Below are 16660 nucleotides of genomic sequence, written 5' to 3'. Positions count from 1 at the left end.
ATTTATAAAACTGCACAAAGCCTGCGGGAATAAAACGATTTAGAAGCCAAGCATGATCATCCGCAAGGACGAGAAAACGATGTTAGCAATATGCAATACCTTAAATTCGAAAACGTAAGCTGCGATGTGAGTAACCTCTTCCTAGTTCGGCCCAGCTGATTCACATGACAACAGCCCACTTCTGTTGCGCGTGCACTGGAAGCCCCTCGGGAACGCGCATGCAGTTTGCGACCCCCAGTCGTAATTTTGGTTATGCGACATATTTAATCGTGTTGCAAATCTTAAAATATCTATTATTATTATTATTATTATTATTATTATTATTATTATGTACGTGTTTAATGGTTTTTACCTTAATGTGTGATTCGATCTTGAAGTGTTACATGAGTAAAGTTGAGATTTCAGGAATGACTTTTTTGCAGTCGACCGAAAGCATAAAATATATATAGATAATGATATTTTAAATTCAAATCAACAGGTGAGCCTTGATTGGTTGTTTGAGAAGTACAATGCCATCTGCAGTCGATATAAAATGGCCGCCCTATTCATCATTATTTTTTAGCATTACATCGTTACACATAAATTTGGCAAAAACAGTCAAAAAGCGATACAAAGTCAAGACATTTCAAGGGAACATCAATTACTGCAGAAATACGAGGGGAAAAAAACAAAAAAAATTAGTTTACATTTTTGATTTTTTTTTTTTTTTAGTTTTTTTGTTTTGTTTTTGTTTTTCATAAAATTAGATTTATTGCTCCTTCATCATTGTAGTTTTGTATGATAAGTCCATGGCTGCTAACTTGATATGGACAGCAAAGAAGAAAGCTTGGTTCAAGTTCTAAGAGCGCCAAAGAATAGAATAGAACAGAATAGAATAGAATAGAATTGAATTGGGGTTGAACTTGGTATAAAATTAGTTTTTTAACCGTGAATATTCTTATATCTGTTGTTGGTGGGGTACCACAGCAGCGCAGTGGTTAGCGCAATGTGCGGCACAGTTCTGAGGTCATGAGATCGAACTCTCCTTTGTGGAGTTTGCATGTTCTCCCCGTGCTTGCGTGGGTTTCCTCCGGGCACTCCGGTTTCCTCCCACATTCCAAAAACATGCATGTTAGGTCAATTGGCCGGTCCAAATTGTCCCGAGGTGTGACAGATAAATTTGCTCATGTCAAATCAAATCATGTTTTTTTGTATAGCCCTTCATCACAAGGAGTATCAAAGGGCTGCACAGACCACAGATGATTGCAAATTACAGACTATTATTACACCATTTCCTGATGTAAAACCTACATGAGGCAAGGAAAAACTCAAAAACCTCAACATGAGGAAAATGAAGAACCATTCTTTTTTAAATCAAATAATTGCAAGCATAAAAGTGTAACCTTAAAAGTTTATAACTAGTAGGGCTTTATAACTGTCGTGCATGCACAAGTTTGCATGATTTACGAGATTTTGTAAACAATAGCCGAACATAATGCCTGTTATTGCATTTTTTTTAAATCACTTGATGTCAGGAAAAAACATCGTCTGTTGAGTGAAAATCATATTCATTTCCGAATACGATCGCATTGAAATATTTTAGAAAACGTTGGTACAAAATCTAATAAAATAATACACGTTAACGGTTATGGATTGTTTTTATTTTACTGTTTTAAATTGTCTCCAATAATTCACCAAAACAAAATGTACAGAAAAATAGAAATTGTCTAAACTTCCGTAAAATGAGAAGCACACTATTCGAACAAAACCAAATTTTAATAAGCACAAAGAAATATTTTTATTTAAAAGATTAAGAAAACGTAGGAAAATGCATCGAGGTCCTCTGCAGTCTTTGGATGCAGCGACACTTGGCGATCTGTAGGAGTCGCTAAAGATCCACTGCGAACATGGCTGCCCAGGATGAACTCAGTAAGTTTTTATGAGCGTTAACAGTGATTCAAATCTCCTTTCATTGACGTCCTGTAGTATTTAAATCTCACCTTAAAAAAACAACACGTTTAATGTTATTCTCCGCTATGATTTGGGCGATTCTGGTAGCAGCGCAACTGGAGATAAATGCTAGAATGTCAGCATGCTAAGTAGCACTTGCTAGCTAACTCTCGTCACAAGGCCGTTTGCCCAGTCATGGTCAAAATGAAATGTGCCACTAAACGTTTTTGAAACTAACGGGATTAGGCTTTGACGAATGAAGGTTTGTGACATTTGAACGTCTCCTTACTTCTTGTCGTGAGCCGTAGCTTCGGCATGTGTGAGAAATAAGAAATGCGTCTTTAACATGCGCTGTCCCTGTTTGCGGAGCTGGAAAATTGATCCACAAATGCAGCAGCTGACAGGACCAAAATATTTCTCATGGTTGGATAATTTGCATTTTATCTGAATGTACTGCTTGCTGAATTATTGTGTTTTCAGCAACTCGTGCAGCTGCTGGGGGTGGAAGCCGGTCGCCGGTTACACCCAAAGTCTTACAGCATATTTGTCATTAAAAAAATCTGTCTCGTTATCCAGATGCAAGTTTAGAACTAGTTACTTTTCATTGTCATTGATTAAAATGCAGTGAACATTGTTTTAACGATATTTGACGTGGCACTCCAGGATACTTATGAATAAGAATACTTGAAGGAGAATTATAGGATAAAAGAAAATGTGAGTATAAGTAGGCAAATGTTTACAAGGGTGTCTTTGAGACTGGCCTAAGTTGTGTGTGCATCATAGCAATAATGCAACAAAAATGTTGCAAGGTCAGTTATCAGCGACATATCCCCCAAATATATCCCCATGTATTTCAAAGTCTTGTATGCTTGTTTAGGGTAAAGGTGGCCCTAGAGAAGACAGTCTTTGAGCATGTTTATATAGAATAGAATAGAATTTACTTTTATTGTCATTCTTTGTAACCATGCACACAGAATGAAATGTCGATACACCTGACCCGTTCAGTTAAACTGTAGCGAGCCGATGCAGCCGCAGCCAAACAGGGCACAGCCATTTTAGACCCAACTGCTGTGTTGGGAGTCATTAGGTGACCAAACCCCCCAATTCCAACCCTTAATGCCGAGCGCCAAGCAGGGAGGCAATGGGTACCAATGTTGTAAGTCTTAGGTATGACTCGGCCGAGGCTTGAACCAGCGACCTCCCAGTCTCGGAGCGGGCGCCCTACCATCTAGGCTACCGAGCTGGTAGTGTGGTTCAATGCACTAAAAATACAGAGGCGCTACACTCCCGAGCCGCGCGACGGAGCGAGTTCGGCGGAAGCGGCGTCACACGGCGCGACGCGAGAAAAGGCGGCGGGCGTGATCGGGCTACCCCCTGGGGAGCCCGCCCGTCCGACGACCCCAGTAGCGCGGCGCGACGACCGTCCGCACGCGGCGGGCGAAAGGCGGTGGACGTGCGCGGGACCCCCGTAACTGCGTCGGTGTCGTACGTATCGCGCCCAAAAGTACTCGCGCTGCGGGTTAGGGGCTCGCTCGCGGGAGCGACCGAACGGCACCCGCGGTAAAAACCCTGTCGTGAATTTGTCTCCGATCGTCCCGGGCGGACAAAAAAATCGCCCAGCTGTACGACTCTTAGCGGTGGATCACTCGGCTCGTGCGTCGATGAAGAACGCGGCTAGCTGCGAGAACTAATGTGATTTGCAGCTGCGATTGGCTGGCAACCAGTTCAGGGTGTCCTCTGCCCACTGCCCGGAGATGGCTGGGATGGGCTCCAGCCCCCCCGCGACCCTAATAAGGATAAGCTGTGCAGCTAATGAGATGAGATTTTTTTTTTTCCTTTTGAAGGGGCGTCGCTACTTCGCAGATTTTCACTTTTAGCGGGTGGTTTTGCTCCCCATTAACCGGGTATTTGGTCCCCATTAACCGCGATAACCGAAGTCTTACTGTATATCTTGTTTTGTTGTTTAACGACATAATAAATGTTTTTTTTTTAAATTGATCTGCTACAGGGCAAGAAATGTTTGCCCTACTTTTTGAGTAACACAAGATAAAAATATTACAACATAAAATAAGTATTACCCAAAATAAAAACCGTATTTCTCCAAGTAACAAGATTATTTTAGAAATAAGAATTTTATTGGTATTATTTAATAGTTAATTGAATAATGTGCACACCAAAATAATTTTTTGTTTTACCTATTATTAAAAGCGTCTTGGGTATGACTTGGCCGAGGCTTGAACCAGCAACCTCCTAGTTTCGGAGCGGGCGCCCTACCATCTAGGCTACCGAGCTATGACCCGGAAATAATGTTGACTGCAGTTTAAAATAAATTTGTACAAAAAAGAAAAAGAAAAAAAAAACACCATTTCACCGTACGATGGCAGTAGCCCTTTGGCCACCTTGCGCGTGGCTTTCTGTAAGAATTTCAGCCCATCCCATTTCCGACATATTTACTACCAAAAGCTAACTGGAAACGAACACTGTGAAAAGGTAAAGCGACTGGACGCTGTTATGGCACAGCAGCGCTTTTTCACCTTTACCAAATCTGCCCCCCGCTTTCTGAAAAGTTTGGACACCCCTGCATTAATATGTACTGCACTGTAGGCCAACATTGTAATAGCTGTCTACATTTTCTGAACTTTCTATTTATCTATTCATTTTATTTATCAATAAATTAATCTTATTTCAAAAAAACCTCTGAGCTAACACTATTGCATTTGAACATTTTAATACATATAGTCAAGTTTAGTGCTTAAAACAGAAAACCTATGTATTACTTTGCTTTAAATATGAACATTTAAAATCAATTTGATAAAATTGATCTAAATATAAAATTAAATATAACAAAACATCTGCATGAATATGTATTCACAAATAAAAATGATTGTTTTAAGGGATCTAGCATCTACCTGAATTAATTGTCTTTATTGTCCTTATACAATAGCATAGCAAAAATGGAGGTCTTCTCCTTTCAGTGCAAGTAAAACAAAGTAAAAGATACAAGATTAAAAAAGGTAAAGAAGCTGTTCCTCATTTGGTTTGTTATTGCTTTGATTATTCTGTAGCACCTCCCTGAAGGCAGCAGGTCACAGAGTTTGTGGCCAGGTGAAAAGATTCTCTTATTTTATTGGCTCTGCTGCTGTATTGCGACCCAGCAATGTCCTTCAGACTGGGCAGAGAGCAACTGATGATTTTCTGAGCCGTGCTGAAGGTTTTCCTGTCTGCAGCTGTACTTCCAGCACACTACACTGCGATGCCGTATGCCATAATGCTCTCCAATGTGCCTCTGTTGAAGGACACTAGCAGCTTCGGTTTTAGGTTGAAGAGATACCCATCCATTATCTGCACCGCTTATCCTTAGTAGGGTCGCGAGGGTGCTGGAGCCTATCCCATCTATCTTTGGGCCGTGGGCAGGGGACACCCTGAAATGGTTGGTTGAAGAGACAGTTTTAGTAAAATATACAACTTGTACATAACCTTTGTTCAAAATAAATCCAATTTGGAATCCCATTGGCTAGACATATATGTATGGAAAAAATTGACATACAGTATAACTTATTATAAATTAAATGAGAATGTAATTTCCCATCATGCAAACATGATTTAGCATAATCAAAAGAAACATAACACTTTTCCCCCTGTTTTTCATTTTACCCACATCCCCCTTCTTTCACATCCAGGAGAATTTAAAAAAATACTCCTGCGTTGTTGTCAATATGTAACGGTTTATTAAATTATACTCTGTCTTGGTCTCATATCGAAATAATCTCTTTTTTAACATCCCTAATGAATGAGAATTGCTTTTGAGCTCTTTATACAACAGTCCGAGAGCCTCCTGATGCCTGTGGCACCGACCCCTATGCCCCATTTAACCAACCTTGAGGGAACCGATGCACGTATTTCACAGTAGAAACATTTCTCTTTTGGTACACAAACCCCTCCTTAAATGTCTGGGTTTTATATTCAAACAGCATCTCTGTATATCCTTTCAAAACCTCTTTTAATTGCTAATCAATCACTTTGTAATTGTCCAAGTGTTATCAAATATTTCACTTCAATAATTACAGTAGTCTTAAATTCTTGGCCTCTTTAGTTGAGTATACACAAACTATTGTGGTGTTTAATTGGAAACCAGTGCATAACCATGTACAGTAAATTGTTTCTCGGTTCACGGATCCCTTAACCGCATGAGGACGCAACTCTGAACAGCTTTCTCCACTGTTGACGGTTCCTGGCCTGTTTTTGGGCCGTGGCAAAGTTGGCAGCAGTCCATTCCTTCAATTTATCAGCCCTGTTCTTTTTCGTCTTCTTCTCCTCCTGCCCCCTTGAACTGTGCCCTGGAGAATCATCCTGGTCAGTCCTGATGATTTTGTGATGTGACCATACCACTGAAGTTTCGGTCTGCACACAGTTTACGACAGTTTTTCGCAGGGTCCAATGTGCCCTTTGATGGTGTTGCGCACTGTTTTTCACATGAGCTAAGTAGCTGATGCCTGAAATTTCCTGTAGCATCGCATATCCATGGCCTGGATTTTCTTTTTAGTTTTGCTGTGAGAGTCCATGTCTGGCAAGCATAGAGGAAGATGGAGTAACCAGCGCTTGCATCAGTCTGATTTTTGATTTTGCTACTATGTTGTTGTCCCTCACGATGGGTTTAATTCTGACAAGTGCGGCTGTGGTTTTAGCTATTCTGGGCATGAATTCTGGCTCTGACCCCTCTTCTGAGCTCTCATACAGCCTCAGGATATTTAACTTTGGTGACAGGTTCTAGTTCTCTGTGGTTGATGATAATGTTTGTAGTGATACCGTTGGGATTGTTGGTCGTTATTCTTGTTTTATCTGTGCTGATTTTCATCCTATACTGGCTTGATGCTTTGTCCAGGCGAGTTTCCAGTACCTTGCATTTATTAGTTGTCTGTGTCGATCCCATTCAGTCAAAGTGTGTTAAATGGGAGCAGGCACAAAGTAAATATACAAATTAAACTGCAAACCAAGTGAGAGTGGTATTTTGTCCACAGCCTACATGGGATCTTAGTTTTGAATCACTGTTAAGAGAGCTCTGATTTTTCACCACTGATAACCTCAACAAAAAGAGTTTATAAAGTTACTATTGACAGATCAACTGGAGCGGGTGTTTTTGCGCCTGGGCCATGCAGAGACAGACGATCAGCTTCAGGACATCATCTCCAAATTCCTCCCCCCTGTTCTACTCAAACTCTCTAGTGTGCAGGATGGTGTGCGGAAGAAGGTAAGAAAGCTTTCGGGGATCTTAATATGGCAGCCTTCTTGCGTCCAAATGTATTTTTATTATTATTACAAATTGCAACTATAAGAGTAATGGAAGGTGATCCATTACCAAAGTTGCATTAAAATGTAATGGATTACAAAAGACAAGGTTTGTCCACTAATAGTATTCTGGTGACCATCTTTTTTTCCGCTAGGTGATGGAGCTGCTCGTCCACCTGAACAAAAGAATAAAAAGCAGACCTAAGATTCAGCTGCCAGTTGAAACCTTACTGGTTCAGTACCAAGACCCTTCAGCAGCTTCTTTCGTCACGGTGTGTTATCTCATTTTGTAGTAACGAATTGTAGTGAACGTTTTTGTTGAATTTTTTTGGGCCCCATCACCTTTAGAATTTCACAATAATCTACATTAAAATGGGCTACCCTCGCCTAGAGGTCGGTAAGCAGTGCGAATTGGCCCCCACTCTACTTACTGCTATGGAAGGCAAGCCACAACCTCAGCAGGACAGGTAGGAAATGACAATTATTTATGTTAACCTATACAGTGGATCTTCTGAAGACGCTTCCATTACTATACAGTATTTTAATTAACTTTTCCACCAGTTGAGAAATCTTGTACTGCTCGTTCCAGTCATCTTTACTTAGGTTAAATCCCATTACTTCCTTTTTCCTCAGTTGTACTCGTTACTGTAGCAAAGTGTGTTGATAATGAGGGTAGTACAGTCCAAATCCTACGCAAAGTGTAAAGTAAAGAGGAAGTGTGTGGTACACAAGTGCCTTTTCATTAAGAGAGGTCCGGAGTGCCCCAGCCATACTCTAGTCACACCTCCTCTGCATTACTGACCAATATGAAGCACTTGTGGTAGGGAATGAATCAATTATGTGGTTATCTTGTTTTTTGGAACATAAATTCCGACAGGGGTACAAGGAAAAGCGCAGGTGTGGTGGTTGCGGCAAAGTCTAGGAAGAAAAAACAATTGTCTTCCGCAATCATCTGGAGGCATATTTATTTCTTTTGTAAGTTAAACACCACAGTTTTCGTTTCGTTACTGTTTGGAAGTCAGTGAAAAAAGAAACGATTGTGGCACATGTTGCATCACAACAATACAACACGTATTGATGACGTGGTAAATAGGAAGTCTGTTCCTCATTTTTGGAGGAATCGTTTCTTTGACTTCACCAAATAGTGGAGGAGGAAGATAAACAGTACAAAGTGGGTAGATGAAATAGGAAGTAATGAGATTCAGCCTTAACCCCAACCTTGTTTCATCCCCTCTCCTGACTAAATGATTATTTTCCGTCTCTTCTCCGCCCTTTCTTAGCCTAATGCACCTGCTGATTCCCACTCTTTACCATATGAAATATCCAGCAGACGCTTCCAAGAGCGCTTCCCCTTTTAACTTAAGTGAGCGGCCCAAGACAGCACAGCTTTTGCTGGAGTTCATGTTGGACGTCTTGCTCATGCCTTATGGGTGAGTTGGCATCCCCGGGTTTGACTTTAAAAAATGGTGCCATGTTCTGTAATTTGTAAAGGCAATTAGTAGTTATCTATCAAGGTTATTGACTTGATGTTTCTTTAGGTTTGTGATGAATGAGTCTCCGACTCGCCCTTCACCGCCGTCCTCTCAAGGTAGTTCTGCTGATGGGGCTGCAGTGGGGCAGAATCTACCGCAGGCTCCCCCTGGGATGAATGTCTATGCCGCCAAGAGGGTCATCGGAGAGGCCCAGTGGACTTCTGAGCAGCTTGAGCAGGTATAAACATGTACACAGTATTGAGCGGGTCACTTTCTCAGTTCTTGGGCCTCTATGTGTGGTTTTCTTTCTAAAGTGCAAGCTGGGTATAGTGAAGTTTATTGAGGCAAAACAAGTGGCAGAAGTCGAGACAGTGGTGCACCTTGTTGTTGCGTCCAGCGACACCAGGCATAGTGTGGCCACGGCCGCTGATCTGGAGCTCAGAAGCAAACAGAGGTGACATTTCATTCAAAACACCACAATCACCATTCGAAAAGATGTAACCACCATTTTTTGTTCTGCCTTTCAGCATTATTGATTGGAATAACCCCTTAATAATTAATAAGATGTTTAAAGTGTACCTTGGAGATCTTCCTCTCAAAACAAAGGTTTGTGAAGGTGCATAAGTGCTCACAAAGAGCGATTAGGTCTAAGAATTGTGTGCTTTATTTGAAACTTAAGTGGCATTCTTTTTTTCAGGGTGGCACAATGAAGCAAGAGTTGAAACATGAACCAGTAAGCACGAGAGTGAAGTTAAAGATCTTACCGCATCTTTTACGCTCACATCTTGCTGCTGAGTGCTTTCCTGCTAATATCCAGGTGGGTTTGTTGTGCGCCTTATTTATTTAGATTAAAATGTATACTTGTATGTTTTTATCAACACTAGATTTTATTTATTTGCCTCCAGTTTTAATCATTGACCCATATCTCCCTTTCCTGTACATCATAGGTTGTTTATGACGGGTTATTTGGAGCGAACACCAACAACAAACTGCTGTCTCTCACCTTGCAGTTTGTCCATCACATCTGTATGGTGTAAGAAGACGTATTTCCTCTCAATAGACTGGCTAGATTTAACAATTATCACTTGATTCATGGAGTTTTTTTCTTTTTTCAGGTGTCCTGATACTAATAAGCCTTTAGGTCTCATGTTGCTGAATGGCCTCACGAAGCTGATAAATGAATTCAAAGAGGTGAATTCTTACGTATTAACATCATAATTCCTGGACTGAGTTTCTTTAATATATAAAATATTTTGACAGGATCCCAAATTATTATGCGTTGCGTATTCCGCTGTTGGAAAACTCTCAAGGTAAGACACAAATTTTATAACACAGCCATCAGAATTTTTTACTATCATTCTCTCACAGCCGTATGCCGCAACTCTTTACAAAGGACATTGCACTAGTGCAGCAGTTTTTTGAGTCAATGTGCAAGGTGAATTTAGCAAACTTCTTAAATATTTAAATGTAATGACTTTGTGAAGTTCAAGTCCTGCGTCTTTGCTTTTAGGAGGAGCCTGATGTTCGTCTTGCCATCCAGGAGGCTTTGTCAATGATGGTTGGTGCCTATGCCAACCTACAGGGGGCAGTACAGAACCTTATGTATGCATTGGTGGCCGCATACATTGTCAAGGTGGGTGAAAGCAGTTGAATAACTTTGTTTGATGAAAGCCAGTCAATTAGCTGTCTATAGTTGTCAGTTCTGTTTTTCTTATTTATCTGCAAATTTCGTTTTATCTGTATTCAAATGATAGTCACTCAGCCTACTTATCTTTCATTGGAGAATAAGATAAGTAGCTGAGTGTTACCTTTATTATATTTACTTCAGTAATTTAACAGTGCATGGCATTTTTGAGAAAATGCAGTTCTTTTAAATCATATTAATTTGTTTTAAAGCCTGAGGTCCAAGTTCGTCAGGTTGCCATGAAGTTTGCCAGCACAGTGTTCATGCCCGATCATGTGCCATCGAGATACCTGCTGCTGCTCGCTGCTGGTGACCCGTGAGTGCCCACCTCCAAACATCCTAGATTTTTCTGTTTGTATGTATTTAAGTTTTTGACTTTATTTTCATGTGACTTTATTTTGTGATTTTAGACGCGAAGAAGTGTGTGGGGAGGCTCAGAAGGTGTTAAGGACATTTCCAAATAAAAGTCCTGAAAAAGAGGGTCCCAAGACAATTCCTCCATTTCCAGACATGGTGGCCTACATTCATGAAAAGGTTGCACATTTTTTTAAAAATTTCTTTTTAATCTAAGTTTCATATTCCGTTGTAACATAACTTAAAAATGTGTTCTGTTTAAAAAAATAATCACCAGGCTTCTCAAAGGATCAAGACTCCAGATAAATACATTGTTGGAACGTCAGCTATTCCTTTTAATCCATCTGCCTTTGCGGAGGTAATTGATATCATTAATCCTGAATTCAAGCTCTGTCATTAGTGCAGTGTGTGCATATTTTGCTCCTTCCTTCTCTCAGATTGTGCGCTACCTGAGGATGTGCCTGGCATACAGTGCTGGCGCCACACCACAGTCCTCACGACTTGCAGACATGCAGGATGACGCGCCAGCCATCGGCCGATATGTCCGAAAACTTTTGTCTTCGGAGACTCAATTTTCAGGGTCCAAGGGAGCCGAAACCAACCCAGTTTTCATCTACATGGAATTGTTGCAGCAACTGCTTTCTGCCGTTGGAGGTAACCCCACTAATGTCATTAAAGTAAGATTTTTGTATTGTGTATATATGTAATAGAATGTATGTTTTTCCTCCAAACAGGAATTCCGGTAATGTACTGTCTTTTGGAGGTGGTGTCTGTTTGTCCAAAGAAACTTGCTCCCAAGTTCGTAGATAAAATTGATTGGATCAAGGTCAGGGTCAATGTCCATATGCACTTTTCATGTAGACATAATCTTCATTTTATTGTGTTAATATTAATCTCCAGAGTCTGATGAATACCAACAAGGAGGACATGAGGGAGCTTGCAGCCCAGCTGTATGCTGTGGTAGTCTGCACCATGACAGGCAACGATCTTCAATCTGCTGTTCATAACTTGGTGAAGACAACCAAAGACAACCGTGTAAGGCATTCTCACCATTCAATACAATAAAGTCTCTGATGACAAGTTATTATATAGATATTTTACATTTTTTTAGAGTCCCGAAACCCAGCACGGTGCCATTTTGGCACTGGGCTACGTAGTAGGGAGGTACATGAGCAAAAAGAGAGCTGCTGCGTCCAATGAGCCTGCCCTCAAGCGCAGTTCCCCCTCACAGGAAGAGGACGACATTGTCGCCACAGCAACCAAAACAGTCGGTATGCAATCCTCTCTGTATTTTCTGTGTGTTTCTAGTCGGGATTTTTACCTTTTATGTGTTTTGATATTACAATTCAGGTTCCTTCCTGGAGAGCAGCAGTGCGCTTTTGCCGATAGCGTCATGTACAGCTCTGGGAGAAATTGGTCGGAACGGAGCGCTGATGATACCAGCCGAAGGAGAAGGTCTTACCAAACTGTCCATTGTGGACAACCTGCTTGCTCGCATTCCCTCTGGCAAGGAGAGTGCAAAGGTAACGTTTCTAACATCGCCAAAAGTATTTTCATTTCAATTTCAATAGTCCTATATTTGTATTATTTCCACTTGATCTAGATAAAGGAGCGGTCTGTTATCACACTGGGATACTTACCAGTTGGAGATGCAGACTTCCCTTATCAAAAGAAGCTAATACAGGGTCTTATGGATTCAGTAGAGGTGTGACAGTATTTTTTTTTTTACTGCTTATTTCATCTAATAGGATCTGATTATAAACTAATTAATTAAATTACCTAATTCCTTGTATTTTTTTCTCTTGTGCTTTCCAAGGCCAAGCAAGTGGAGTTGCAGTTCACTGTGGGGGAAGCAATTACCACTGCTGCTTTAGGCACCAGTTCTGGAGCTGTTAGAGATCCATGGACCTGCACCGAAGAGCAGTACAGCCCACCGTCAAGTAAGTATAGCTCTTATCACACAGTGTTTAAAAGGGCTGCAGAGGCCACAATTATGAAAAATACAACATCCCGTGATGTGAACCCTACATGAGGGCAAGGACAATATCAAAAGACCCCAGCATGAATGAATAATATACAGACGCTGCTCGACCTACGAACGAGTTAAGTTCTGGATGATCATTCTTAAGTTGAATTTATTAAGTTGCTTCTGTGCTATATTTTGTATGTTTATGGTTTATATAAGTATGTTTAAGGCTTGTATAAGTAACCTGTATTGTTTTGTACTAAAAAAAATAATCATTTAATAAAATAATATGCTCTATAAAGATAAAAAAGTGAGGTCAAGAGGTCCTGCTCCGTGGTAAAAAAATGGCCGAAAAAAGCGATCCAACCATTTTCTCAACTGCATCAAGCTTCCATAGTCCACTTTCGTTTCAAAAGAAACGGCTCGCCTCCTCCTTACACGTTACATCATCCATATTGAATGGATGCACGGGATATTAAACAATAAAAACGTCAAAGTTCAGGGATGAATAAAGTATCTATCTAGCGCGTTAGAGATACAATACACGTAGTATGTTTACACACGAACTAGAAAGTAGAAGCCAAATTTCTTCTTCGGGGTGGATGCTCGGTGACCTATCACAGCGGCACACGCCGGTAGCGGCGGAAAGAAGCACTACAGTAATGTCCTGTACTCGGAAAAAGGTGCACTCAATACAAATCTAACTTACTTAATGTAAGTTGGGAGGCGTCTACCTTGATAAGGAGCTGCACATGAGGTCATAAGGAGGATAGCTAAGGTATATTTACCCTTTGAGACAGTAAATGGATACTGCCTGCAGAGTTCTTAGAGAAGCAAATGAAAAATTATTCCAAGCTTTACTTGAATCGTCAGATGTGAAGAGCAATGATGTGGTTCCTTGGGTCCTCAACTCCGTATTGTCAAAGTACATTCCAAGCCAAAACCCTCATGTGCGCCAGGCTGCCTGCATCTGGCTTCTCTCCCTGGTCAAGAAACTCAGACAGCACAAAGAAATTAAGGTAATAAACAGAATATGGAAAATATCCGTAACTCTACTCTTTTACGTTTCTTAGTTGGCTTTTCAAAATCACTTCATGAAACTTTATATTCATCTTGTTTCTTTGTTTATTCTTTCAGTCCCATTTGAAGGAGATACAAGTTGCATTCATCACAGTTCTTTCAGACCAAGATGGTAAGAGACATTTGTAACCCAACCAGGTTTTTATACGCTGTCAACTGCAGTAAAGAAATTGAAATCTATTCCTTAATGTAGACTTAAGTCAAGACGTGGCATCCAAAGGTCTTGGCTTGGTCTATGAAATGGGTGGAGAGAAAGACCAGCAGGAATTGGTCTCCACTTTGGTGGAAACACTCATGACTGGCAAAAGGTGAGGGTTCCGACAAAGTAGCCAATCCTGCTAAAGGTTTTGATGATAAAGTTCACTTTACACAGACATTATATTGTTCTCCGCATACAGAGCAAAGCATGCCGTTTCAGAAAACACACAGGTCTTCGAAGGAGAGGGGATAGGCAAAACACCAGATGGGTAAAAATTCACCTTTGTCGCCTTATTCAATGAGTTAATGGAATACGAAATGTTTTTTTTTTTGGTTTGCCCAATAGCCACAGCTTGTCAACCTACAAAGAGCTCTGCTCGTTGGCCAGCGACCTGAACCAGCCTGATCTCGTATACAAATTCATGAACCTGGCTAACCATCACGCCATGTGGAATTCTCGAAAGGTGACTGGTTCCTCCCTACTTTGACCAAGATTGTCAGTCGATTATTAAAAATGAGTAGCAAATTAACAGTTATTCTGGCAATAAATAAGATCCTACTGACAAAGCAGAATATAGTATTAACTTAGATTTGTTTCACACACTCGTTTTTCAGGGCGCTGCGTTTGGTTTTCACATGATTGCCACCAAAGCCGGGGAGCAGCTGGCGCCATTCCTCCCACAGTTGGTGCCAAGGTTGTACCGATATCAGTTTGACCCTAACCCCAGCATTCGGCAGGCAATGACTAGCATCTGGGATGCCTTAGTTACCGATAAGACCTTGGTAGGAGAAGTCATATATTGGGCATCTTCAGAGATTTGTGTATTTGTTTGAATATGTTTGTTTATTCTTATCGGTTTCAGGTTGACAAACATCTCAAAGAAATTCTACGTGATGTTATTTCAAACCTCACTAGTAACACCTGGAGAGTGCGGGAGTCCAGGTCAGTTCCTCACATGCCTATTTTGATTATCATATGATAATGTATCTTCAGTTGGGGCCAAACTTCGAAGTCTGTTTGACCAAGAATGATTGCAAATTTTATGTACCGTATTTTCATGACCATAGAGCGCACCGTGTTAAAAATTGCAGTCTGTAGCTGGTTCTATTTCTTTATTTAACACAAACACTGGGCACACCGCACAATGGGGCCACGGGTGCCCTCTGCTGCAGCTGCATTACGCCAATATTGACAGGCAAACAAGTGTGCGTATTTCAAAATATAGCGGGAGCAAAACTGAGTTTGGTTGTGGTTTATTTAAGTATTGATTACAAAGTAAAACACACGAATAACAACTTGTCGGAGTTCGTTTTTCAGCTACCTCCACTTGTAAACAATCTATTCATTCATCCTCAATTCAACACACCATGTCCGACGAAAGCAATTAATGGACACGCAGAGAAGTTTAGAAGTCACAGAAGAACACATAAAAGTTGCATTTAGTTAGAATTGAAAAATCCCACAAAAACATCGGATTTCCCCCAAGAATGTTGTAAGTTATGTATGACACAGCCATGGCATAAATGTGCGACCTTCCAGTCTCGGGACTGACGCCCAATCCTAAGGGCCCCTGAGTTTGTCTACGTCTGCCGCTTTACACCACACAGAAAAATGAATGCTAATGGAAGGTTTTAGCAATTATGTATTTGTGATTGAAGCAGCAATTTAGCATCCCCTTATGTTCAATAATATTCTTTCCTCACAGCTGTCTAGCCCTCAACGACTTGGTTCGAGGCCGCCAAGCCGATGACCTCATTGACCACATGGCTGAAATATGGGAGACCCTATTCAGAGTCCTTGATGATATCAAAGTGAGCAAAGTGAACCCAGAATATGTTACTATTTAAAGATAATTAAATGTGCAACTGAAGCTCAGTGTCATGGTTTGTTTAAATTATGTTATTAGGAGTCTGTGAGGAAGGCTGCAGATCTTACCCTGAAAACACTCAGCAAGGTAGAGACTTCATTCACCCCATTCAAAGATTAATTTAAAAGTAACCCCATTATGACTCCTCTCTCCATCGAGGTGTGCACCCGTATGTGTGAGTCGACCGGCTGTATTGCACAGAGAACTGTGGCAGCACTTCTGCCTACATTGCTGGAGAAGGGTATAGTCAGCAATGTCTCTGGGGTTCGCTCGCTGAGGTAATAGCCCGACTGCTTACATTGTGCTAATTGAGGCTTGCATGTTAAAATTGTCTGATTTGTGTACCAGCATCCAGACCTTGGTTAAGATCAGTAAAACAGCCGGTGCCCGACTCAAGCCTCATGCAGTCAAACTAATCCCAGCCCTCCTGGAGGCCTTGAGCACCATGGAACCGCAAGTCCTCAACTACCTCAGCCTCAGAGCTACAGAGCAGGAGAAGGTAACGGCGTCCCTCGTTGAGGATTATGAACTCGTCACAACTTTTTTCACCAATTTTTATAGAGTGCCATGGATGCTGCCCGGCTCAGCGCTGCCAAAGCCTCACCAATGATGGAAACCACTAATATGGTAATAATATATATTTTTTTAAAGTTCTGAATTTTATAGATGTCTACATTTTTGTTGTGTGTGTTTAGTGTTTGCAGCACCTTGACGTGACCGTGTTGGGGGAGCTAGTTCCCCGGCTGTGCGAGCTGCTGAAGAGTGGAGTCGGGCTTGGCACTAAGGTAACAATCTTAAACTGGAGTATTGATGGCATTGTTAG

The 16660-nt window shown here is 41.1% G+C and overlaps 2 protein-coding genes across 3 annotated transcripts in view; one reads left to right on the top strand and one right to left on the bottom strand.

Annotated features, from left to right (window-relative positions):
- The window catches only part of kdm4c (lysine (K)-specific demethylase 4C), a 57213-nt gene extending 57009 nt beyond the window's left edge, over positions 1–204 (bottom strand). For both annotated transcript variants that reach the window (XM_088342684.1, XM_088342685.1), the window contains exon 1: positions 100–204. The gene's annotated coding sequence lies outside the window, so the exon portion shown is untranslated. The remainder of the gene's footprint in view (positions 1–99) is intronic.
- Positions 205–1822: 1618 nt separating this feature from the next.
- Positions 1823–16660, top strand: part of ecpas (Ecm29 proteasome adaptor and scaffold) — a 28120-nt gene continuing 13282 nt past the window's right edge. Inside the window, exons 1-37 of the mRNA XM_088342683.1 lie at positions 1823–1908; positions 7047–7177; positions 7371–7487; positions 7564–7682; positions 8496–8645; positions 8754–8925; positions 9002–9141; positions 9215–9293; positions 9385–9504; positions 9635–9720; positions 9803–9878; positions 9948–9997; positions 10056–10122; positions 10198–10320; positions 10584–10687; positions 10782–10905; positions 11003–11083; positions 11163–11379; positions 11460–11551; positions 11626–11760; positions 11837–11996; positions 12076–12248; positions 12329–12430; positions 12542–12665; positions 13565–13710; positions 13829–13883; positions 13965–14079; positions 14170–14238; positions 14316–14433; positions 14585–14752; positions 14833–14912; positions 15676–15781; positions 15877–15924; positions 15997–16115; positions 16186–16336; positions 16399–16464; positions 16533–16622. Coding sequence (XP_088198809.1) covers positions 1887–1908; positions 7047–7177; positions 7371–7487; positions 7564–7682; positions 8496–8645; positions 8754–8925; positions 9002–9141; positions 9215–9293; positions 9385–9504; positions 9635–9720; positions 9803–9878; positions 9948–9997; positions 10056–10122; positions 10198–10320; positions 10584–10687; positions 10782–10905; positions 11003–11083; positions 11163–11379; positions 11460–11551; positions 11626–11760; positions 11837–11996; positions 12076–12248; positions 12329–12430; positions 12542–12665; positions 13565–13710; positions 13829–13883; positions 13965–14079; positions 14170–14238; positions 14316–14433; positions 14585–14752; positions 14833–14912; positions 15676–15781; positions 15877–15924; positions 15997–16115; positions 16186–16336; positions 16399–16464; positions 16533–16622 — 4095 coding nt within the window. The 5' untranslated portion in view covers positions 1823–1886. The remainder of the gene's footprint in view (positions 1909–7046; positions 7178–7370; positions 7488–7563; positions 7683–8495; positions 8646–8753; positions 8926–9001; positions 9142–9214; positions 9294–9384; positions 9505–9634; positions 9721–9802; positions 9879–9947; positions 9998–10055; positions 10123–10197; positions 10321–10583; positions 10688–10781; positions 10906–11002; positions 11084–11162; positions 11380–11459; positions 11552–11625; positions 11761–11836; positions 11997–12075; positions 12249–12328; positions 12431–12541; positions 12666–13564; positions 13711–13828; positions 13884–13964; positions 14080–14169; positions 14239–14315; positions 14434–14584; positions 14753–14832; positions 14913–15675; positions 15782–15876; positions 15925–15996; positions 16116–16185; positions 16337–16398; positions 16465–16532; positions 16623–16660) is intronic.

Source organism: Urocampus carinirostris, chromosome 8 (assembly GCF_059441175.1).
Source record: "Urocampus carinirostris isolate Australia breed hairy pipefish chromosome 8, RoL_Ucar_1.0, whole genome shotgun sequence".
Taxonomy (NCBI): Eukaryota; Metazoa; Chordata; class Actinopteri; order Syngnathiformes; family Syngnathidae; genus Urocampus; species Urocampus carinirostris.
The sequence above is the reverse complement of the archived record's forward strand: the minus strand, read 5'-3'. Positions and strand labels throughout refer to the sequence as shown.